We start from the raw sequence: 25,820 nt of genomic DNA, 5'->3' as shown, positions 1-25,820 counted from the left end.
ATCTTATTTTTCATATTTCATATTCCGTTCTGTTTTTAGGGTGACTTCAACATCTGTGTAGGGACTACAGATGAAAAATAGCCTCTTGGCTAATTCTGGCGCATTTACAGCAATGTTATTAATGTGCACTGTCCCTGTTTTTAAATGAACATATTATTAGCTACCATTGCGACATTGAAGTTACGCTGTGGTAAAAGAGATCACAGAAAGAGGAAGACCTCTGGGAAGGACTGAGCTGTGACAAGTTTTTATGTGCACTGCAGTTTTAGGCTCAGTTTTCTTTTTCATCTGATCAGTCACTGATAAATGCTATAGGGCAGCTGTGGTGTCAGCCATGGGGACCATACAACAGAGAATCCTTCACCAATTGGCTATCGGTAAGACATATTCCATGTTAATAGACATGAAGTGTCTTAAGACTTTTTCTCAAAAAAAATCAACAGAATTTAAAACAGAACACAATTGATGTTTTTTTCAGTTTGCTAAATGGAATGAGCTATGTTTTCTCTTCTCTCTATAGTGTCTTTTCTCTTGACCTCAACTTTCCCTGCAGCAGGTCAGTCAGTTCTACGGTGTAATGCATAAACATCCTTGCAGTTTTAGTTGACGTTCTTTGTAAAATAATGACATGTTGTATGTTATGTCTCGTGTGTCTGATAGCTGGTCAGGTCAGATTGGTCGGGTCTACTCGTTGCTCTGGAAGAGTTGAAATCTATCACAACAGCGCCTGGGGAAGCGTCTGTGATGACGACTGGGACTTAAAGGATGCTGAGGTAGTGTGCAGACAGCTGGACTGTGGTGCTGCACTGAGTGCCCCAGGGTCGGCCAGATTTGGACCGGCAACTGGCAGCATTTGGCTTGATGATGTGCACTGTGAAGGAAATGAACGTTCTCTAACCGAGTGTCCACACAACGGATTTGGGACCCACAATTGTGGACATGGCGAGGACGCTGGTGTCGAATGTTCAGGTTAGAAAACATTTCTATCAAGTGTTAAAAATAAATGTATATTTTCTGTCAATTTTAGTCTTTGTGATGATCTGTTCAGATGCAGCGTTGGGGAGTGTTGGTACCCTACAGCATGCTTTTAGTATTAAAGAGTTGTAACAAGTGTGAAATGTTGCTTAAAATACCGTCATTTAAACTGTAATGTAAGTGAAGAATGTTATCAAGTTGAAGTGAAAAGCATCATCTTCCCCCGTTTTAGTTTGTTTCTGTGCTCCGTGCCTAGGCGTGCCGATCAGACTATCTGGGTCTACATTGTGCTCTGGAAGAGTTGAAATCTATTATAACAATGTTTGGGGCAGTGTTGTGCATGAACGAGTTCAAAAGAATGCGTTCATTGAACACTGTTTTTCTGTTAACTTTGAACTGAACGCAACACATTTGTAAATCAAGAACTTGAACATGAATTAGTTCAGATTTTGTGACATGAACGACGAACGTCAATGTTGACGTCCAATTAAACGTTACAGAATTTGTTTTCTCCCAATGAGTCGAGTGACACGACCTGCTCGCACTTTAGAAACAGCCGTTGTTGTTAGGGGTGGGTGGGCCGATACAAATTTGATAGTATCGATACCAAGGTGAGTATTGATATTGGATCGATACTAGCGTGATGAGATCAATATTTTTGTTGTAGTATCTCTTCTATAAGTTCAGCAAATCACTCAGATTTCTTCACAGAGTTTGTGTGAGCGCAGCATCTCTCTCAGTCCTCATGCACAGCACTCCTCTCCACCTCTCTCACTCCGCTCACTCAGGTTCACTAGGCCCCGCCCCTCCTCTCCCCCTCCCCCGCTGCCTGTAAAAAGCAAACATGTGAACATGTTATTGTATCTAAACAAAAACATGTAGTTGTGAACATGGGAACAGGGTCCAAAAGCGCACCTCAAGGGATAATTCCTTTGAGTTCTTTGTGAGCAAACAGCCAGGTTCAGTAGTAGTTTGCCCTGCAGTTGAACGGGGCAAACTAGAAGGCTAGAAGGTAGGCATAGTGATTGTTGAAAAACAAGTTCAGTCTTTCATTTTCATTTCTCACCAAAAAACAAAAATTAATTGAACTTTGAATTAGTACATGAAAAGTGTGAACTTGCACAACACTGGTTTGGGGGACAGTCTGTGATGATAGTTGGGACTTAGAAGATGCTCAGGTGGTTTGCAGGGAGTTGGGCTGTGGCACAGTCACGGAGGTGCCCCCATTCGGTGAAGGAACCAGACAAATCTGGCTTGATGAGGTGGGCTGCTCAGGAAGCGAAATGTCGGTGACTAAGTGTCGGCATGCAGGATTTGGGCAACACGACTGTGGACACAGTGAGGATGCAGGTGTGGTCTGTTCAGATGAGAAAAATACGTTTGTGAATCGATGATGAACTCTACCTGCTTTGAGGCAGTGATGCCAACCACAGTGATGCCGACCACAGTGATGCCGACCACATTATATAACATGATCACAAAAGAGTGACTTTTTGTTTCCAGTTCTCGGTCTCTCAATATGCTAGTTCCCCTTTTCTCTCTCTCACGTTTTCGCGTTTATTTCCCAGAATTGAAGGCGATGCCTGGTGACCAAAGGCAGACAGTGTTTGACCCATGTTTTAGGGTTTGGTCAGAACACTTTTCATTCCCAGCTGTATGCACATTCATGTTACAATATTCTGGCAAACAAACAGTTATAGTCTCAGCTATAAATGTTTCAATGTACACAAATGTGTTATAAAATTAGGTGATGAGTGAAGTCATTGTGCATTTGTGTCAACCGCTTGTTACGGCAACCAAACAACATTTTTAAAGCCATTCGTGTTCAAGTTAATTTACAAGAATACTATTGTTATTAGTCATTAAAAATATTGTCAAAAATACCCCTTGTATTGTGAAAGAAAAAAAGTAGTATTTGAGGAAAAATATTTATATAGGGTTGACCATAAAGAAAAACATGCAAATGTCTTTTATAGCGGCAAACAAATGTTATGCATGAATACATTTTACCTGAGTAATTGTGACACATAATGTACATTGTCCCTGTAATGTGTCCAGGTTACGTGCCACAGAAGCCTAGCTTCCCCAGCCTCTGGTTCAATCCACAGGCGAACACTGTTAGCTCCGTCACCACTGTGCCACTGTTTGCACTGGTCGCACTGTTAGCTGCAAGTCGCTGGCTCAGCCAACGCCATGTTGAGAGTGGTGGGAAGGCCACAGCAACACTTCCTCCCTCCCAACTCGTTAAATACCAAATACATAGGAAATTGCGAGAACAGAGACAGAGAAACAAGAACAAGATCAAAGACACACTACATTACATTTACATTTACGTCATTTAGCAGACACTTTCAGAGTGAGGGGGGGGGGGGGGTGTTGGTGGGTCATGCTATGTAGAGTCGAGGTGAAGTCTGAACAGGTGAGTCTTGAGCCTTTTTCGGAAGATGGCAAATGACTCTGCTGTCCTGACATTAGTCGGGAGTTCGTTCCACCACTGAGGCGCCAGAACAGAGAAGAGTCTGGACTTTGCTGAGCGACATTTGTTTGATTTCAGCTATGGTGGTACCAGCCGGCCAGCTGCAGTAGAGGAGCGAAGTGCTCGCTTCGGGGCATGAGGTTTGACCAGTGTTTGAAGGTAGACGGGTGCCGTTCCATTGATGGCCCTGAAGGCCAGTGTCATCATCTTGAATTGGATGTGTGCTGCAACAGGGAGCCAGTGGAGGTCACGGAGGAGGGCGGTCACATGGGAGAATTTGGGTAGATTGAAGATAAGGCGTGCTGCAGTGTTCTGGATACGCTGCAATGGTTTAATCGCAGAGGCCGGGAGTCCGGCCAGGAGAGAGTTGCAGTAGTCAAGGCGGGAGATGACCAGTGCTTGGACCAGGAGTTGCGTTGCATCCTTTGTGAGGAAGGTCCGAATCCTGCGGATATTGTAGAGGGCAAATCTGCAGGATCGGGCCACAGCAGTGATGTTGGGGGTGCAGGATAGTTGGTCATCGAGGATTACACCCAGGTTCCTCGCAGTTGACGACGGCAATACTGTGATGCCCTCGACAGTGACCGACAGGTCCATGCGAGGGCAGTCTTTCCCTGGGATGAAGAGGAGTTCGGTTTTATTCAGGTTAAGCTTCAGGTGATGTGCAGTTGTCCAGACAGAGATGTCAGCCAGACAGTTTGAGATGCGAGTTGCAATGTGAGTGTCAGAGGACGGGGGAAAAGAGAGGAACAGCTGGGTGTCATCTGCGTAGCAATGGTAGGAGAATCCATGCGATGTGATAACAGAACCTAGTGATCTGGTGTATAGTGAGAACAGAAGCGGTCCTAATACTGAGCCTTGAGGGACACCCGTGTCCAGAGAACAGGATTTCATAAAGCCATTCCATGTGGCCTGAAAGGTGCCATTTGTCAGGTATGATGTAAACCAGGTGCGAGCAGAGTCAGTTATGCCAAGTTCAGCCAGAGTGGAGAGGAGGATTTGGTGGTTGACTCTGTCAAATGCAGCAGATAGGTCGAGGAGAATGAGAACGGAGGAGTGGGACTCTGGCGTCTCGCAGGGACTCGGTCACTGTGAGGAGGGCCGTCTCAGTGGAGTGAGCAGTCCTGAATCCTGATTGATTCGGGTCTAGGAGGTTGTTCTGCGAGAGATAGGATGACAGTTGGTTGTAGGCGGCACGTTCCAAGGTTTTAGGGAAGAATGAAAAAAGAGATACAGGGATGTAGCTTTGGATGTCAGTAGCGTCTAGGGTGGGTTTTTTAAGGAGAGGCTTCACGGTAGCTGTCTTAAAATCCGCTGGAATGACACCTGAGGTGAGGGAGGAGTTGATCAGGGTGGTGAGGAATGGCAAGATGTCGTGTGAGATAACCTGGAGAAGAGAGGAGGGAATCGGGTCAAGGGAGCAGGTGGTGGCACGGTTGGATGTAACAAGTGCGTGAACGTCTTCAGGGGTGAGGGGGCTAAAGCTGGTAAGACCACAAGACTACATGTAACATGATATTGTTGTGCTATCTTTTCAGGAATCCTTCCTTCCACTCTCTGTTCCCCATTTTTGAACAGGGGGACCACCTCTCTGGTCTGCCACTTCCACGCAATGTTGAAGAGACGTGTCATCCAAGACTGCCCCTCCACCACCAAAGCCTTCAGCATTTCTGGATGGATCTCATCAATCCCCAGGGCTTTGCCACTGAGGAGTTATTTGACAACCTCAGTGATTTCCACCAGGGAAATTGACGATGATCCTCCATCAGCTTCCAACTCTGCCACTACAATAGAGGACGGTCAGTCAGATTCAGGAGTTCCTCAAAGTGCTCCTTCCACCGCCCGATTACCTCCTCAGTTGAGGTCAACAGTGTCCCATCCTTACTGTATACAGCTTGGAGGGTTCCCCGTTTCCCCTTTCTGAGGTGCCGGACGGTTTTCCAGAAGCACCTTGGTGCCGACCGAAAGTCCATCTCCATGGCTACTCCTCCCACATCCTCTGCTTTGCCTCCCTCACGGCAGAGGCTGCAGCTCTTTGGGCTGTCGGTATCTTGCAGCCACCTCCGGAGGCTTCTGAGATAACATATAACTCCTTCAGTCGGACGGCTTCCCTGAGCACCTGTGCCCACCACAGTGTTCGCGGGTTACCGCCCTTTGAGGCACCCAAGACCTTAAGCCCACAGCTCACCACCACAGCTTCAGCAATGGAAGCGTGGAGCATCGCCAACTCAGGTGAAATGCCCCCAACCTAAATAGGGGTGCCAGAAAAGCTCCACCGAGCTGGTGAGTTTAAGATCTCTCTGACAGGGGGCTCCTCCAGACGTTCCCAGTTCACCTGCACTTCTCGTTTGGGCTTACCAGGTCTGTCCAAAGGGTTCCCCAACCCTCTGACCCAACTCACCACTAGATGGTGATCAGTTGACAGCTCCGCCCCTCTCTTCACCCGAGTGTCCAAAAAATGCGGCCTCAGATCAGATGAAATGATAACAAAATCGGTGCTCTGGTACCATGTACACCTATGAGCATCCTTATGTTTGAACATGGTGTTCATTATGAACAGTCCATGACTAGCACAAAAGTCCACTAAAAATCGACCACTCAGATTTAAATCAGGGAGGCCATTCCTCCCAACCACGCTGCTCCAGGTATCTCCATCGTAGCCCACTTGCACGTTGAAATCTCAAAGAAGAACTATGGAGTCCTCTACTGGAGCCCCATGCAGGCCTCCACTCAGGTTCTCCAACAAGGCATTCTTGCATATGCACAAAAAACAGTCCACCGGGGTAAACTCCAACACAGAGCAGCATTCAGCGGGGATTTGTGAGTATCCCCACACCCGCCTGGCGCCTCAAACCTCAGTCAACTCCAGAGAAGAATAGAGTCCATCCACTGTTCAGGAGTATGGTTCATGAACCGAGCGTAGGGGAAAGCCCCACCAGATCTAACTGGTAGCTGGTAACAGAGAGCCAGAGCCAGCATCTGATGCAGGGTCTGGTCCGTCGAAGTCCCTGGCCTTCACTGCCACCTGTATGACAGCGCACCCGAACCCAGCTGCTCCTCCCACCTATCTAGTCGCAGTAGCTACAATTGACACTATATTGTTTCTTAGAATTACAAGCAGAGACATTAAGTTTCTTCTTCAATTACAGATGTGTGTGTGTATATATAAAACAAATTCAATGAAATTGTTTTTGGATTTTTAGATATTGTTAAATAGGTGCACAATATGACCTGGGATGTGAAAGGGTGACTAAGTAATTAGTGAGAGGAACAAACGTGTTCTTTCTGTCTGAATAGAAATATTTGTCGATTCGTCTTTCCGTGCATTCCTATGTCCTTTCCATTTGTGGAAGCCATCGTGAACTGATCTTTGCTTATTCACAATCTAGGAATTTCATGTTGTCTTCACACCGTTATCCCATTTCTACTTAGTGCTGCAGCCCAGCATCTCCCTGGTGTCCCCTGACGGAGGGCTGGTCTGGGGCCCTGAAGGTGCAGAGGTCACTCGGGGTTACAGCTGTGTCTTCACCTGCTCCATTTCCTCCCAATATCCTGGAGGCGTTTTCTCCCTCATCTTCTCTGGTATCAGCGATCCCATCATCAAGCCAGCGGTCAACCACTCGGCCTTCTTTCACTTCCTGGCTGAGTACGTACACGAGGGGAACTACAGCTGTGTGTATGAGGTCCAACTGTCCAAGCAGAGCTTCACTTCTAACCACACAGCGACGGTGCACGTTCTCATTAAAAGTAAGTAGAAGATGTTTTGGTCGGATGTATAGTGAGAATTGTTCTGCCCTATATAGTGGACTCGATGTTTCCCAGAATTCATGTTGAAATAGCTTACAACCGCTGGTCACTGACCAAGTTTTTGGTGTGAAAATGTAAATTGTATTTATTTATTAATTTGGGAAAATACTCTTATTGTCCCCAACATCAAAAATGACAGCTGTAGAGGGCCTGGCTTGAGAAATGCACCTGTACTTTGAATTAGACCACCAATGACAGAGAGGTACTGTAACAGAAAAGGTTTTAATGATAAGATAGGGGGGAACTGAAAGCTTGGGTTTAATCAAACATAAATTCTAAAGGGGTAATCAACTTCATTTGGGGGGGGAGCGGGCTTCCACCTGGAGAGAACAGAGGATGGGTGATCGATAATAAATCCAGAAGTTAATTTAGTCTTCTGGTCCCTGTCCCCCCAATCCTCATCATAGTCCACTGCTACGTCTTCCTCACTTTCAGGTGAGTCTCTCTCTTCTTCGTACTTATTTAAACCACAATGCCTTTCAGGTGCTGGGCCACTGGCCCCTTACCGCATGGGTTGACCTTCTTGTGGAGATCCCTCGCCTCTGGCTGGAGAGCTGCCTTTAGAGAGGCCCCTGGCTCGGTAGGGCCAGGGGTCACTGTTAGCAGCTGTAGCAGCTCTAGCCATGTGCTCAGTACCTGCCGGGGGAGGTACTGCCCTTCAATCACTTACCTCAACCCGAATCTCTCTGGACCCTGCCACGCCCCTTGCTGCGCTCCCACACCACTAGTGGAGGGCCGGCCTTAAGACGGGACACCACACAGCATATACGGCTCCTTCCTTTCTTACCTTTCACAATAAAAGCCCTAGCCATACAATATACCCAGAATCTCTGCTTACCAGGCGAATTTGAATTCACTCACCAAATTGAGATATGAGGCTACTCAACTGATTAGCAGTCAATATGTTTTTATTACTTAAAATTATTTTGTCATTTATTATGGATGGCCCACCAGCTGACCCTAAAGGCCTTTTCTTAAATCGGGTACCGAACAACACACACACAGGAAGAAATGTGTCTTCTCTGACAAGCTAGCAGCTAGCGTGTAGAAAGGGCAGATTGTACATTAATATGCCATGGGGAAAATATGTAGAACATATTCAGGACTAACCGTGTTCAATGTTTTCCTCTCCAAGAACCGTTGTTGCCGTTGGTCTCCTTGGTAGCTGCCGGGGGTCTGCTGCTGCTCCTGCTGGTCTTAGTGTGGAACTGCCTGAGAAGAAGAGGAGCCACCCAGCCTGTAGCCCTCGTCCAAACACAAAGTCTGTATTTTCCTCACATTTACTGACAACATTCCCCGTATATGATGTCACGGTTGCATAACACTTTTATTAAAGAAAATATGATAGTATATATTTATTTTAATATTCTACATATTATTTTCCTCTGTGTGGCCAAATTCGGTGGGTACTAAAATGTTCATGTTTTGCCTTAAAACCCTGTTCACTGAGGACTAGTAGTATTAGTAGTACTAGTATGGGGGGCTTTAGCTCAGGAGGTAGAGCGGGTTGGCTGTCAACCGCAAGATTGCCGGTTCAAGCTCCTCCTAGCTGAGTGCCTGGTGTCCCTGAGCAAGACACCTCACCCTAATTGCTCCTGGCGAGCTGGCTGTCGTCCTGTGTGGTTGACTCTGCCGTCGGTGTGTGAACGTGTATGAATGGGTGAATGTCAGTCATTACTGTAAAGTGCTTTAGATAAAAGTGCTATATAAATGAGGACCATTTAGTATTACAGAGGGATCGCTAGTAAGTTGTAAAAAATTGGGGCGGTCTTCTATGCAAATCTGCCATATCCATATTTTGACGAGTAAAAATTGCACCACAAATGACCTACCATATTATGTCAACCATAGAAAATAAGTATTAGTCCAGTGCGATTCGCCATCGCAGTGATTTTGGGCTTTGCACAACATCCGTGCGCCTTTTTTTGGAGAGCCATCACATCATTAGGGGATAATATCAGTTAATTTCAGTAAATTAAAGTCTTTGCGTTTGTACGTGAAAATGCAAACCATGTAAATCACACGAGGTCCTGTGCGAATGGAACTAAAGTGCTGCTGGTCGTATTATTTCACTTTACATTCTCAGCCCATATTTGTGTTTGAATGCTTGTAAAGAATTAATTCGGATACATATAGGCCACGTTTACACTACGGATGCAGTGGCCCAAACCCGTTTTTCTTTGCTAATATGCAACTCAGATCTGTGTTTTTTATGGTAGTGTGAACAGCACAAAAAAATAAATCAGATTTGCGTCACTTTCATATGTGGTCCTAAATCAGACACAGGTTGGATGTTTTGCAATGCGACCTGAGTCTGAACTGTCATATTGGAATTAATGCGAGTGACGGAGCCCGGGGAGGGACAGGGCGTTAGACCTCAGAAGCATTTGGGGCAACACTTCAGTACAAGCAAAACTTGAGCGGTCATATCATAACAGGTGTTCGAAAGCGTTTGGAAAGAAACGGCTCCTCCTCCATGTCCTCATTAGCATCTGCTCACGAATTCGGTGGCCGACACAGAACATTAACTCATCCATGAAACCGTAAACGTTAACATCATAGGCCTATTAATAATTTGCATATGATTGTCAGTTCAGGACCCTGACCAGTTCACAATGGGATCTGATATTGGCCACGCATTTGCTAAATAGCTTGAACAACCAAACCAAAAGAAAATCATATCCAAGCTGTAAATCGTAATTCAGCATGAAGGCTCGTAGTGTGATCATAGCTTGTGTGTTTGTGCTTGTGTTGCAGTGTCGGTCAAAGCCAACAATGTGAACAAGAAACTCAAAGGAGAAGAAGAGCAGAGCAACCACTACGAGGAGTGATGGAGACGTCTATGCAAATATAATCGAGCCGTTTGATGACGTGGACATTAATGGAGATGAAGATATTTACCAAAATGTTGTAAGGAATTGTGTAAAGTTTTTTAACTTGAGGCCCACTTCTTATTGGTAAAACATTTCCGAGGCGAGGACCACCTTCCCAAATAAACGGGGATGAAAAGCACATCTACAACATCACCATTTTCTTTAAAAAATCCAGATCCATTTGGTGTCCCCTTACCGAGCAACGCTAACACGCTCTCCCTGATGATGTTGTGATTGATGTAGCGATGTTCAAACATAACTGCTCATTATAATGCTTTGTTTACTTTACTTTTTTTTTTATTTCTTTTTGAATTATTTAGCACGTTAACATATACAAATAAAAAGCTCAAATTAATTCAGGCCGTCCGACGCTGCCTGGCCCAAATTTTTGTTTATTCGCATCTTTGCATTAACTTTGTATGTAATAGCTCCGTGTGGGAAAATCGCTTTGCAACTTTAGAGATCAAACAAACTACATTTACGAAGTATTTGCATCCCTACAGCCATTCTGCGACCACTCTCAATTCTGAGAGCGAGCTGTGTTTCCCCTGAGCTAAGCTAAACTAAGATAAGCTAAGCTAAATTTAGATAAGCTAAGCTAAACTGAGATAAACTAAACTAAGCTAAGCTAACGTGCTGCTGTCTCCAGGTACATATCTGTGAAGACGTGGTAGTAACAAGTGATAAGTGTATTTCCATAAATGTTGAACTCAGTGTTATTGATGAATACCTTGTTCATAAATATTTTTAAGGTAAACATGCTAACTTTAAATTGAATTTTGAATCTTGAAAATACCTGTATGTTCTTATATATTTTAATCAAATACATTTTTTAATGACTTTTGTAGTCTTGTCTATCTTTTTGCACATGCACACATAACCCAATTATAACTACGGGAGTCTTCTGCTGGATGATCTCATAAATAATGAGCAGACGGGGCTCGGTGGTGTAATAATCAGCCAGTCATTTCAAGCTCGGGGGCCGGCAGCCATCTTGAATCTCCCTTTCTATTTCTGTCCCTGGCATCCCCCGCTTCATTGACACACGTGTTTGTTTTCGCAGAGGTCCTTCTGAGAAGTTACGATCTTCCTTTTTCAGGCTGATGACATCTTAATCCATCCAACTTCAGATCACCAGAAACACATAAAGTAACCCACAATAAAAACACAAACGTTAACAATGACATCTTTGACAACAGTATTAAAGGCATTGAATTGCATAAACATCAAAACTAATGAAAAGCAGAAGTGGAAACCACAACAATGGAGAAGCCATTTTAAGCCAATCGTACGTGAGCCACCTCACTGCTTGAGCCAATGATGTGAAGGCAGCTTGGCAGCACGATGCACCGCCAGACGTAAATAGACATGACCCAGGTTCCCTTTACCGTCAGTGTGCTGGCTTCACACACGGCCATGCAGACGGGTAGCCTGGGAAATGTCAGCGCTCTGAGCTCATCCGTCGAAGAAGCGGCGATGAAGCCCCGTAACTTGAGACAAGACGGTGCTTCACTCACATTGCTGGTCGGCGCGCTCAGTTCTGCCCGGCTGCTGGGGTCCCATTCTTGGTCGTCATTTTAGCTGTTTAAGGAGAAAGGGGGAAATACTTTGGCATAAAGACAATTAAAACATCACGTCAGGGAGCCTCAATGATAACAAAAGACATCTGTTTATAACCATTTAATACGAACACATTTCATCTTTTAGTCATTTTGATTTCAGTGATTTCACTGCAACATCACATTCTCCAAAGAGAGGCTAAGCAGGACCTAATTTTGGTAAAGTGTGTAGCCTATGGCAGTGAGTGGTGAGAACCACCATAAGGGGCGGGACTTCCCCTCTCTATGTCACCACTTAACCATGGTAACTGATTGTCTAGGGTTTGGTTTGGTCTTTTTTAAAAACGGATTTCTTACACATTCGATGTGGACAAAAGAAATATGTTGCAGTCAGAGTCAACGTCAATAAAAGATAAAAAAATAATAATTTAATTGTACTTTCAAAAGGATTTTGTTCTCCCTCTGGCATTTGGAGATGACGTCGTACATTACAAGGACTAAGGCATTTTTTTTAACAATTTCAAGGGTTAGATTATGATGACATAGCCTAGTGAAAATATTACACGTTTTCACAATTTTGTCTGGTTTATTAGGGAAAGTCTGTCTGGCTTGTGAACGCTATGTTATTCTTGTTGGTCCCATAAATATCATTATTGGGTCAAATGTATTTGTAATACTTTTGCATTTATCTTATCAATTTATGTCAATTGATGTTTAGCTTTTTGAAAATGACACTTTGAAAAAGAAATAAAATAAATGTGCATAATTCACAAAAAACAATCTGAAAATGTACAGTTGAAATATTATAGTATGACTACTGTTATGACCACCTGGCTCACGGCCGACCACAACGAGGAGGAGACTACACAATTAAACCATTTCAATATCTTTAATGAAAGTAGGGCCCCAAGTTACAAAAGCAACAATGGATCTGTGTAAGTGGCAGCTAACTATGTGTAGTGTGGTATGGACTGTTGCATTGAGAATTTGCAAACTAACAAGAACCACTAAGAAGATCTGTCAGCAGTTGTCGTCACAGGCAGGGAGGGAGGGAGGGAGCGAGGGTCTGGAATCTTCTCCTTAAATACTCTCCCAGGCAATCAGACCCAACCATGTGCACCTGGACTGGACCGGACCTGGAAGGCAAAAATGGGCAAGGCACCAGGGAAACAGCGCCTCCCCCACCACACAGGAGAAGGACACCGATCCCCAGGAATACATACAGATACATAACACTGCACCACACTGCGATTGAAAATAAATAACTTTAACAACTTGATTATTCATTTACTATACACTTACTAAAATAACATTTCATTTTATAAAAAAAAAAAAGACTTGTTCTGACTTTATTAACCGCTATACTTGGTTATTCCAGACCTAATGTTCATTGGTTGGGATCTTTGTTTGTCTTGAATCCAGTTTCACGTCAAAACTTGATATTTTGAGTCTAGTTACTGGGCAGAAGTCAGAGATATTCTCATACAGCCACACAAAATAATAATAATGAGCTTTTGAAGTCTGCATCTCATGTAGGGCCACGGTGTGAACACAGCCACATGCACACAAACAGGATGTGACCGTGAGCCGTCTTTAGTCTTTTGATGAGTCGCGGGGCATTCCTGACCTCGCTGGCACACGCTTCCAAACAGCAGTGAGCTCATCGGGGTGTAAATAGCAGAGTGGGAGGGACGAAGCGGGACAGCTGGGATATATAAAGGAGAGAAGTCCCGTGCAAAACCCCAAACTGCCTGATAGAGGACTAAGAAGGAACTCTGGGAGATCCCGCTTATCACTTCACCGGAGACTTAAGAAGTCAAGAAAACCAAAGATAATTAACGCTTCACAGGTTGCTTCTGTCAACAACTGCCCTCCGACGCTGACATGATGTCCCAGCATGCAGCCTTGAACAGCCTGTTTGGCGACGACCCGTTCTTCAGCCAGGAGCGGCTGCTGTGGCCCCAGCATCACAAGGCCCTCTCTTCTCTGCAGCAAGACTTCTTCAACCAGAGGACCAAACTGGCCGACGGTCTTCTGAGGGAGCTCCACGATGGGCCCCACCTGCTTAAACTTGGCCAGCTGCCCCTCATTTCCTCCACGTTGGCGAGGTACGTAGTGCACATCCGTAGTGATGGGCTTGGTGGTGCCTGTAGTTGGTTTGCTGTGATCAGAATCAGTGGACGGGTTAGTGCAGGTGATGGTTTTCTGATCTAGATCGTGATTCTCTTTCAGGTGTAGCGATGGTGAAGAGCAGCAGAGAGAGACTCCCGGCACAGAGCTGCACAAGGAGGCTCAGCAGACCAAAGAGAACAACGGTGACCTCCCGGTGACCTTAGACGCTTGCGGTTACGCCCCCAATGACATCACTGTCAAACTGCAGGGGCGTAGCCTGGCAGTGGTAGCCATGAAGCAGGCCGGAGCAGAAGAGAGTCAGTCCTGCTCCTCGTCCTCCTCCCGTGCCTCCCTCTGCTCCTCGGCCTCGTCTCAGATGGGATTTGTCCAGAAGATCAACGTTCCCGCTCACCTGGACCTGTCCGGCCTCTCCTGTTCGCTGATGGATGATGAACAGCTGCGTATCCACGCCCCCGTGGCCAAGCAGCCAATCAGTGAGGAGCAGGAGGTGCCTATTCGGTTCAGGACATCGATGGAATTTCCCCTTACGAAGACAGAGGAGGGACACACAGACTGATGCACACATGACACACACTAAATCCTTTTTTAAATAATTAATGTATGTTTTTATGCCCACACACACACACTTCCACTTAAATACAGTCTATAATGAGTAACGTTTACAATTAAAAATGAAAACTTTTTGAATTATTTGCAATTTGTATGAACTGTTCAAATCAAATAAAGTGTCTGATTTTCAAAGAAAGGTACAGTGATGTCTGCATGCTGCAGAGGTTTAATAAATAAATACATTACTACCTTGGCCTGGAGGCACTTCACATCACACTGGTTTGTGGACGACAGTTTTGAAGCCTCAAGTGCTGTATTTTGAACGTCTTGGATTTTGTCCATCTCCATTTTTGGAACCGGTGAAGGAAGTGACCATATTTGGACTGTGGCGAAGTGATCGGTGGATCTGTCGAACACAAGCAGCACAGAACTTTACTGGATCTATATCCATCTAGATTCTGTTGGGAAGCTGCTCACAAAGTCAGCTTCATAATTCAAGATCAACTTTACAGTTACGTGTATTAGTATCTTAGTAGCTAACTGCATTAGTAAAGAGGGTACCTGTCAGTCTGTTGGACTGTAAATGGACCATAATTTAACTACATCTCCCTCATGAACACCATTCTAGACTCCAACAAACAGTGTGTAGTTTCTGGCCCCTTCTTCCCCCCTGTTTCGGTGATGTAAAATTTAGCCGACTCAGACAACTCCACATCTGGCTCAAGGGATACTGCCGTAGCCGTAGCATCCCATATGTGGACAACTTCACCTCTTTTCTAAATAGAACTGACCTCTTCAAAAATGACCGGCTCCACCCAAACTTCATCGGATCTCGCCTCCTATCCCTGAACGTTGAACTCACCCTGCGCTCCTGCATGGCTTACCCTGGTTGACGGTCAGTAACTCCACACTCCAAACATTATAGCAGCCCAGTGACAATTACTTATATCCCTGTTATCACAAACTTTAGGCCTAAGAAATGCACTTCTGATCCCATCAGTTCAGCTAACCTCAGTAATCTTATCCATATCCCTCCAGTTATCAGCCCCTCACACAGCAATGCACCTCAAAAAATAAAAATGGCTCTATTAAATGTCAGGTCTCTTACAAATAAATAATTTTTGATAAATGAACTCATTAGCACCCACAGTCTAGATTTAACTTTACTAACCGGAACCTGGCTGGATAAAAACGGAGCCGCCACACTCATTGAGACTGCACCTCCAAACTTCAATTTCTTCCATACCACTAGGACTGATAGGAGAGGTGGTGGAATTGCTGCTGTCTTCTCTGACACTTATAACTGTAAGGAAGTCCGTCTTGGTGAATTCATATCATTTGAATACCTTGCTTTGTCAGTACATTGTAAATCTACAGTCTTAATAATAACTGTTTACCGTCCACCAAAACCCAAAACTGGATTCCTGGAAGAATTTTCTCAGCTATTATCTCAGGTTTCCACTGACTATGACTGTCTTATTATATCTGCTGACTTTAATATTCACATTGACATAAAAACTGATCCAGATGCCTTAAGCTTTATCAGTCTGCTGGAGGCATTTGACCTCTCTCAACATGTCCGTGGACCCACCCACAATAAAGGACATACTCTTGACCTTGTCATCTCAAAAGGACTTAACATTACAACGCCTCTTGTTGTGGATGTAGCCTTTTCTGATCACTGTTGCCTTTACTTTGATGTCTCTGCTTTCCCTGTACAACGTAACAGTTCTCGATTACTTAAAAGACGTATAATTAATGATAATACTATTGAAAGATTTCAAAAAATTGTAAATGAGATGTCATTGTCCATGATATCTTCAACTGGGGACATTGTGGACAACTTCAACTCAAAAATACAGAGTGTATTTGATAAAATTGCACCACTCAAAACTAAATATGTAAAAAAACAAAAGGCTCCCTGGAGAAATTAAGTGGACATCAGATACTTAAAGAGAAAGTGTCGTCAGGCAGAGCGACAGTGGAGAAAAACAAGACTTCAGGTTCACAATGACATTTATAAGGATAAACTGAATGAATACAACAAAGCAATTAAACAAGCTAGACAATCATTCTTTTCTAAAATCATCAATGAAAATATTAATAACAGCGAAGTGCTATTCTCCACTGTGGACAGACTTATTAACACACCATCCACCATTCCCTCAGAAATGTTGTCCCCAGAAAAATGTGATAAATTTGCTTCTTTCTTTAATAACAAAATCATTACTATTAGACAAAACATTAGTGCTCTAAAATCTACAACTGAACTTGCCCTTCCTTTCTCCAGAAACTCCACCTGTGTCATGTCTCACTTTAACTGTTTAAATCTGACAGAGCTTGACAATATTGTTGGTCAGCTCAGATCCTCCACCTGCTGTCTGGATCCTCTCCCAACTGCTTTTTTCAAAAATGTTTTTAACTGCCTAGCACCAGAGGTTCTACTTATCATTAACTGGTCTCTCCAGTCAGGTATATTTCCCACATCACTAAAAACAGCTGTTATCAAACCACTCCTGAAGAAGAACAATCTGGATCAAAATGTCATTGCAAATTACAGACCTATCTCCAATCTACCGTTCCTCGGCAAAATACTTGAAAAAGCAGTCTACATTCAGCTCAAGAACTATCTTGCATCAAATAGCCTTTTAGATACTTATCAGTCTGGTTTTCGTCCCCACCATAGCACAGAAACGGCACTTATCAAAGTTTTAAATGATCTACATATGAACACAGACTCCAAAAAAATCTCCATTCTTGTTCTACTTGATCTTAGTTCTGCGTTTGACACTATCGACCACAAAATCTTACTGGAAATGTCAGGTTTCACAAAGTGGCAGGCAAGAACCCAATAGCACGACACGGAAAACAGTTCAGGTGCAGAAGCAACGTTTAATACGGGCAGAGGTCAAACCGGGTGATCAGTCAGCGTAGCAAACAAATCCGACAAGGAGCAGGCAAAAGGGAAAGTCCAAAGTCCAAAAGGGTAGGTCAAAACTCGTGCAGGCAGGATCAGGATCAGGATCAGAAGGACAAGAGTGCTGGAGAGCTAGGTTAACACACACTAGACAATCTGGCAGAGAACTGAGGGAAAAGGAGCTGTACAAATACTGAGGGGCTGATTAGCTGATGAGGAGCAGGTGAGTATGGGGGTGGGGTAGGCCCGGTGAAGCAAACCAGCAGGTAATCAGAGCAGGAGGGAGTGGCAGAGTCTGAAATGACATGAGAGTTAGTGTGGCAAAACAGGAAACAAAAGAAATGAAATGAAAAACTAAAGCCTGGCTGAAGTTGTGACAGAACCCCCCCTACAAGGGACGGCTCCTGACGTCCCACCGGGCTGGTCAGGATGGTCCCTATGGAAAGCTGAGACGAGGTCAGGGTCCAAGATGTTACGAGCCGGAACCCATGAGCGCTCCTCAGGGCCATAACCCTCCCAATCGACAAGGTATTGGAAACCCCTTCCTCGCCGTCGCGACTTGATGAGACGATGAACAGAGTAAGCAGGGCCCCCATCAATGAGCCAGGGGGGTGGCGGGGGTCTGGAGCTGGCTCTCCTTAAGGGGTTTGACCTTGGAGACATGGAAGGTGGGATGAATCCTCATGGAGCGAGGAAGGCGGAGGCGGACTGCAGCCGGGTTGATGACTTTACTGATGGAGAACGGGCCCACAAACCTAGGGGCCAACTTCCTGGACTCTACCTGGAGTGGGAGGTCATGTGTGGACAGCCAAACCTTCTGACCAGGAGTGTAGCAGGGTGCAGGGGTCCGACGGCGGTTGGCATTTCTCTGGTATCGGTGGGACGAACGCAGGAGAGCAGAACGGGCCCGCAACCAGGTGCGCCGACAGCGCTGGATGAACGCCTGGACAGACGGGACACTGGCTTCTTGCTCCTGCTCAGGGAACAGTGGAGGTTGATATCCCCGAGAGCACTGGAAAGGAGAAAGCCCCGTTGCTGAGCTTAGAAGCGTATTGTGAGCATATTCAACCCACAGAAGCTGCTTGGACCAGGAGGACGGGTTCTGGGACGTGATGCAACGCAAGGCAGTTTCCATTTCCTGGTTCATCCGTTCAGTCTGTCCGTTGGATTGAGGATGGAAACCAGAGGATAGGCTGACCGTGGCTCCCAACAGCTGGCAAAACTCTGTCCAGAAACGAGAAGTGAACTGTGGCCCCCGGTCTGAGACAACGTCACAGGGGAGACCGTGCAAACGGAAAACATGATGCAACATAAGTTCAGCTGTTTCTTTGGCAGATGGTAATTTGGGCAATGGAACAAACTGAGCAGATTTAGAAAATCTGTCCACAATAGTAAGAATGGTGGTGTTACCCTCTGAGGGAGGCAGTCCGAGTGAGATGTGGGACCATGGACGATGAGGAATAGGCAGTGGCTGAAGAAGGCCGGAAGGAGCATGGTGAGCGGTCTTGTGCTGAGAGCAAATCTGGCAGGCAGCGATAAACTCCTTAGTGTCCTCTTCCATGGAGGCCCACCAGAACTGTTGCTTCAGAAGAGCTAGGGTGCGCCTAACACCCGGGTGACAGGCAAGGCGAGAAGAATGTCCCCACTGGAGGACCTGAGAGCGAAGATTCACAGGCACATACAGACGATTATGAGGGCAAGCACTGGGAGCCGGGTGGTCGGCCTGAGACCGTTTTATCTTGTCCACAATGTCCCAGGTGACTGCGCCGATGACCACCTTAGTGGGGAGGATACTCTCGGGTTGTGTGGGACAGTTGTCAGACTGGAACTGACGGGACAGGGCATCTGGTTTGACGTTCCTCGAACCTGGGCGATAAGACAGGGTGAAATCAAAACGATTAAAAAATAATGCCCATCTGGCCTGACGGGAGTTCAATCGTTTGGCTGACCGGATGTACTCCAGATTTTTGTGGTCTGTCCACACCACAAAGGGGTGCTTCGCCCCCTCCAACCAATGCCTCCACTCCTCAAGAGCCATCTTGACAGCCAATAGCTCCCGATTTCCAACATCATAATTCCTTTCAGCTGGGGACAATTTGCGGGAGAAAAAGGCACATGGATGTACTTTTTGGTCCTTTGCTGACCGCTGAGACAGGACTGCCCCCACCCCGGAGTCTGACGCATCCACTTCAACAACAAACTGGCAATCCGGATCTGGAAGGATGAGAATGGGAGCAGAAGAGAATCGTGATCTTAACTCCCTGAACCCCCTTTCTGCAGCAGGGGACCATAGAAAGGCTACCCTCTGGGAGGTGAGGGCTGTCAGGGAGGCTGCCACAGAACTATAGTTGCGGATAAACCTACGATAAAAATTGGCAAACCCCAGGAACTGTTGAAGCTTCTTCCGAGTGGTGGGAGCCGGCCAATCCACCACCGCTTTAACCTTGGTTGGATCCATGTGAATACGTCCGACCGAAATGATGTATCCCAGGAACGACACCTCAGTAGCATGGAACTCCGACTTCTCCGCCTTCACGAACAGCTGGTTATCTAGGAGTCTCTGGAGAACACTACGTACATGCTGCACATGTTCCTGTTCAGACTTAGAGAAGATGAGGATATCGTCAATATATACAAACACGAATACATTGAGAAAATCCCAGAGCACATCATTCACTAAGGTCTGGAATACTGCAGGAGCATTTGTGAGTCCGAAAGGCATGACCAGGTACTCGTAGTGGCCCCTTGGGGTATTGAACGCCGTTTTCCACTCGTCCCCCTCCCGAATGCGCACAAGGTGATAGGCATTCCTGAGCTTGGTAAACACGGACGCCCCTTGCAACAGTTCAAATGCAGAAGAGATGAGTGGGAGGGGGTACCTGTTTTTAACAGTGACATCATTCAGACCGCAGTAGTCGATGCAGGGCCGGAGAGATTTGTCCCTCTTGTCCACAAAGAAGAATCCAGCTCCAGCAGGAGATGAAGAGGGACGGATGATACCTGCTGCCAGTGAGTTGTTAATGTATTCATCCATGGCCTTGGTTTCAGGGGCTGACAGAGAGAAGAGTCTCCCCCGGGGCGGTGATGAGCCAGGGAGGAGGTCAATGGCACAATCATACGGGCGGTGTGGGGGAAGCGAGGTGGCCCGTACCTTGTTAAACACCTCCTTTAAGTCATAGTACTCGGATGGGATACCTGAGAGATCTGGAAACTCATTAGTGGAAGAGGTGTGGAAGGCAGGTAACAAAGCAGATCTCAGACAGACCGCATGACAATGTTCACTCCATTGTAGAATGGAACCAGTCCTCCAGTCAATGTGTGGATTATGTTTTATTAACCAAGGAAAGCCCAGGATAACTGGCTGCTGAGGAGCACTTATTAGGTGAAAGGTAAGTAATTCAGTGTGATTACCTGATATGCCCAGATGAAGAGGAACAGTGCGGTGGGTTACTGTGCAGAGGAGGCGCCCATCCAGAGCAGTAGCCTTGATAGGCTCGGCCAAGGGTTCCTGATTAATGCCCAGCTGCATGGCGAGACCACGATCCAGAAGGTTAGTGTCGGCCCCGGAGTCAATGAGGACAGAGACAGTGTGTGATTGTCCATTACAGTTGAGCTGGGCGTGAAGCAGTGACCGAGAGAGCATTTCAGAGTTCATGATGCGGCTCACCAGCGCCCTCTGGATTCCTGGTGAGCCCTGTCTTTTACTGGACAGGAAGACACGTAATGCCCTCCCTGCCCGCAGTACATGCAGCAGTTCTCCCTTTGGCGCCGCTGTCGTTCAGCAGCTGACAGCCTGGTCCTGCCAAGTTGCATGGGCTCAGCTGCGTCGCTAGGGGCACCAGCGGGAGAAGAAAATCTTGAAGGGGGAGGTGACGCTGGAAGACGTGGGAGAGTCCGGGGGGTACTGGTCAGCGCTCTCTCTCGTCTCCTCTCCTGGAGACGTCCATCGATGCGGATGGCCGTGGCTATGAGAGCGTCCAAGTCTGTCGGAGGGTCCCGGGCCGCCAGCTCGTCCTTGATGTCATCAGAGAGTCCGTTGTAGAAAGCGTCTGTCTGGGAGGAAGAGTTCCAATCACTCTCTGCAGCGAGTGTCCGGAACTCAATGGAATAATCGGACACTCTCCAGCTCCCCTGAACCAGGTTAAACAGTCCACGAGCAGCCTCTCGGCCAGGAGTAGCATGGTCAAAAACCCTCCGAAGACCCTCAGAAAATGCAGTCACAGAGGAACAGGAAGCTGACTCCTTGTCCCACTCAGCCGCGCCCCATTCCCGAGCGCGCCCAGTAAGCTGGGTGATCATGAAGGCCACTCTTGACCTCTCAGTGGGATATGTGAGAGGCTGTAGTTCCAAAGTCAATGAGCACAGAGTCAAAAAAGAGCGGCATGTACCTGGGGCTCCAGAAAAGCGCTCTAGAGCACTTAAGCGGGGTTCTGGACCCGGGACGGCGGGAACAGCAGGGCTGGTGGGTGGTGAAACCGCTGGCATTTGACTGGCCTGCATGAGCTGCTGGAGCTGACCGCTCAGAGTCTCCAAATGTTGGTTGTGGCGTGCAGCAGCCTCCCGGAAAGCCCCCTCCATGGCGGTGAAGCGTTTCTCCTGATGGTGTAGAGCAGCAGCTTGTGCTGCCAGTTCTTGCTTCATGTTTTCCGTGTCGGCTGGGTTCATTTTTGGCCAGATTGTACTGTCAGGTTTCACAAAGTGGCAGGCAAGAACCCAATAGCACGACACGGAAAACAGTTCAGGTGCAGAAGCAACGTTTAATACGGGCAGAGGTCAAACCGGGTGATCAGTCAGCGTAGCAAACAAATCCGACAAGGAGCAGGCAAAAGGGAAAGTCCAAAGTCCAAAAGGGTAGGTCAAAACTCGTGCAGGCAGGATCAGGATCAGGATCAGAAGGACAAGAGTGCTGGAGAGCTAGGTTAACACACACTAGACAATCTGGCAGAGAACTGAGGGAAAAGGAGCTGTACAAATACTGAGGGGCTGATTAGCTGATGAGGAGCAGGTGAGTATGGGGGTGGGGTAGGCCCGGTGAAGCAAACCAGCAGGTAATCAGAGCAGGAGGGAGTGGCAGAGTCTGAAATGACATGAGAGTTAGTGTGGCAAAACAGGAAACAGACAAATGAAAAACTAAAGCCTGGCTGAAGTTGTGACAGGAAAGGCTTGAAAGGTGGGTTGGCTTGTCTGGTCCAGTTCTAAACTGGTTCAGAACCTACCTTCATGATAGGCAGTTTTATGTCTCCATTGGTGAATTTACCTCCAATACAACAAAGACTACATGTGGGGTACCACAAGGGTCAATTCTTGGACCACTGCTATTTAATCTCTACATGCTTCCACTCTCACATGTCATACGCAAACATAATCTTAGTTACCATAATTATGCAGATGACTCGCAACTTTATATTTCACTACACCCAGATGACCTATCACCCATAATATCCCTCACTCAGTGTATCAAAGATATCAATCATTGGATGTCAGAAATTTTTTTACAACTAAACAAAGACAAAACAGAAATACTCATCTTTGGTGCACAGGCTCAGAGACAGAACATTGCAGCACATCTCAATACTCTCTCTCTAAACAGCAAAACTGAAGCAAGGAATCTGGGTGTAATCATTGACAGCGATCTAAATTTCAGAAATCACATCAATCACATTACCAGATCATCTTTCTATCATCTCAAAAATATCTCCAAATTGAGGGGCTTTCTGTCAAAATCAGACTCAGAAAAATTAATCCACGCTTTTATAACAAGTAGATTAGATTACTGTAATGGTTTATTCACTGGACTCTCAAAATCAAGTACTCAGAGGTTACAACTAATTCAAAATGCAGCTGCACGCATTCTCACTGGTACCAAGAAATATCAACACATCACACCCGTTCTTAAATCTTTGCACTGGTTACCTGTTAGTAAAAGAATCGATTTCAAAATACTACTCCTGGTTTACAAAGCACTACATGGCCTTGCACCTCAATACATCACAGATATGCTCACCACTTACACCCCAGCAAGAACACTTCGGTCAACAGGCAGTGGCAACTTACTCATTCCTCGCACCAGATCCAAAGAAGGCGAGGCAGCTTTTAGTGTATATGCGCCACGAAAATGGAACACCTTGCCTGATACAGTTAGACATGCCACGTCAGTAGCCATCTTTAAAAACAGACTAAAAACATATCTTTTCTCAACAGCATTCTGCTGAACTGTGTGTGTATGTGTGTGTGTGTGTGCATGTGCCCATATGTGATTGTGTCAGTGGGTGCGCATGTGTGAGTCTAAGTGTGTATGTGCTGAAGATGACATATATGATTGTTTACTTGCACTCTTCTTGTTTTCTATCTGATTTCTAACTGATTTCTATATAACTATACCTGTTGTGAAGCACATTGAGTCTGCCTTGTGCATGAAATGCGCTTTATAAATAAAGTTGAATTGAATTGAATTGAATTAATGTACTAAATGAACACCATGCTGGATTGAAGAAAGACTTAAACTAGAGATTGAGACCTCTCATTTGCATAAAGTAGACTGGACCTCAACTTTATGCAAATGAAGAGCGGACAACTTGGCACCCTGTCTCTGGAAACTCGCTGCAGCACTACCTGTTTGCATTGCATCTTACATAGGAATTTATTCATAAAATATACCATAATATAACAAAACACAATCTGAAAATTGGATGAAGCCAGATTAAAAATGTATTGTTTCATTCTGGACACATGAGACAACATTAGAGAAGGGACTGTGGCTATGTATAAGTGGATATTTCACCACCACAGTGTACGGAAACCTAATTTTGAGAAAACACCCTTTAAAGAATATAGTGAAAACAAAAACATTTTTCAGCGGAAACCAATATTAACAGACAAGTCATTGATATTGAAATCTGTAAATAGACAATATGTACCCAAAAACAGAACTCAAGAGACAGATGTAGAAGAGAAAGCCCAGTAGGCACTTTAATGTCATTAATGTGCTACCGGGACAGCTTGGTGTTTTGTGTTTTGCGTCTTCCCTATCTGTCTTTCCCCCTCCTTCCTCTCCCTCACCGGCTCCTCGGGGTGTGTCCGGTGGGCGGGCCGGCGGGAGGAGCAGAGTGACGCACCTGCCTTCCATCTACTCATCAGCTCTCAGTCTACTTAACCTTGCAGCACACAAGCTCAAACAGAGATTGAGGAGCAGGGTCCTGGAGCCTCATTTATAAAACTGCGTAGGATCCTTACTAAAAGTGTACGTAAGCCCAAAAGCCAAAGCTTGCGTTCGCCCCCCAAAAAAATTGGATTTATAAAACTGTGTGCACGCAAGCTGTACGCAATGTTCCCTTTATAAATCACAGATCACCTACAAGTGTGCGTACCTGAATCCTGCCCTGTACACGCTCACTTTTTACCATATTAATGAGCCGGCATGCAATCGTTTCCGTGTGGTGAATCACGGCGACAGGACAGGAAAAAAAGCGAAGAAACGTAACTTTTCAGAAACGGAGAAAGAGACACTTGTTGGGGAGGTGGAGGCCCGGACAATAATTTAATTTAGTGGTCACAGCAGCGGGATCACGAATAAAAAGAAGCAGTGCGAGTGGCAACACATTGCTGCTGCTGTCAGCGTCAGCTGGACCGAGCGGACCATGGCAGAACTTACGAAAAAGGGGTCTGATCTGAAGGTAAATGACACCTTTCTGCTCCTTTACCAACATGTATTTAATGTATTGATTGCGTATTTGAGGAAGTTTGATTTTGATGTGACTTTGACGGGGATTGTGTCTGAAAAGGAGGGAGACACAGACGTGACTGAGACCAGAGGGATAAGGGTAAACAGATTTTAAACTTTTATTGTTTCTGCAGCGTTGGGCGTAGAGGAGGGTGATGTGAGGAGGGTGACGGTGAGGAGGGTGACGTGAGGAGGGTGACGGTGAGGAGGGTGACGTGAGGAGGGTGACGGTGAGGAGCGTGACGTGAGGAGGGTGACGGTGACGGGCCCTCGACACAGCGTCCGGGTGCGCTGCTGCTTTGCGCCGGACCCGGACGCTGTGCCGACGGCATGGCACATCAAGCGGTCGGGTGCTCACTGATGCCGTCCTGCAACGTCAGCGAGACACAATTGCCGCCATCAACAACGTTGCAGATGAGCTACAGCAAACGCGAACTGTTGCAAGAAATTGCCATATTAATAAAAGAATAAGTTTCAAATGAACATTGATGGTTGTCTTCCTTATCTTACAAACGCATGACATCCTCACAGATTCTTGCACCCTGTTGATACCCCTCCAGTCGGGCAGGGGGCCGAGGCTCATCATGCTGGGGACTCTACCACCTTTGCCGGGCGGTAGAGTCTGGCTCCTGAAGTTTGGTAAAGTTGCGCTCTCCACGCTCCACGACTGAGCGCGCACGAGCGTGGCACTCATTATAGCGCATTTCCTCTGCGCTCTGGTGGTTTAAAAACGAGGATAAAGTGTAACAAGTATACGATGGCTTAATGGGTGTAGCCTATGCATGTGTGTTGATGACATATGCACAGTGAA

General features: G+C 46.0%; 2 protein-coding genes across 2 annotated transcripts in view; both read left to right on the top strand.

The window, feature by feature from the left end:
- Window positions 1-316: 316 nt before the first annotated feature.
- LOC311031588 (uncharacterized protein) overlaps window positions 317-25,820 on the top strand; it is a 50,627-nt gene continuing 25,123 nt past the window's right edge. Inside the window, exons 1-4 of the mRNA XM_084037944.1 lie at window positions 317-377; window positions 521-556; window positions 661-969; window positions 6,884-7,198. Of these exons, the coding sequence (XP_083894070.1) occupies window positions 335-377; window positions 521-556; window positions 661-969; window positions 6,884-7,198 (703 nt within the window). The 5' untranslated portion in view covers window positions 317-334. The remainder of the gene's footprint in view (window positions 378-520; window positions 557-660; window positions 970-6,883; window positions 7,199-25,820) is intronic.
- Window positions 13,455-14,483, top strand: LOC311031591 (uncharacterized protein). The gene is made up of 2 exons (XM_084037947.1): window positions 13,455-13,798; window positions 13,923-14,483. The coding sequence occupies exons 1-2, from the start codon at window positions 13,575-13,577 to the stop codon at window positions 14,377-14,379; spliced, it is 681 nt and encodes a 226-aa protein (XP_083894073.1). The 5' UTR covers window positions 13,455-13,574; the 3' UTR covers window positions 14,380-14,483.

Source organism: Eutrigla gurnardus (assembly GCF_963514095.1).
Source record: "Eutrigla gurnardus genome assembly, chromosome: 20".
Taxonomy (NCBI): Eukaryota; Metazoa; Chordata; class Actinopteri; order Perciformes; family Triglidae; genus Eutrigla; species Eutrigla gurnardus.
Note: the sequence above shows the minus strand (reverse complement) of the source record. Positions and strands in the feature narration are given on the sequence as shown.

Bases quoted from the DNA above. Each gene is read 5' to 3' on its own strand.
- LOC311031591 (XM_084037947.1), top strand. From the start codon at position 13,575: ATGATGTCCCAGCATGCAGCCTTGAACAGCCTGTTTGGCGACGACCCG. The intron at 13,799-13,922 runs GTACGTAGTGCA...ATTCTCTTTCAG, and splicing joins ATTTCCTCCACGTTGGCGAG to GTGTAGCGATGGTGAAGAGC.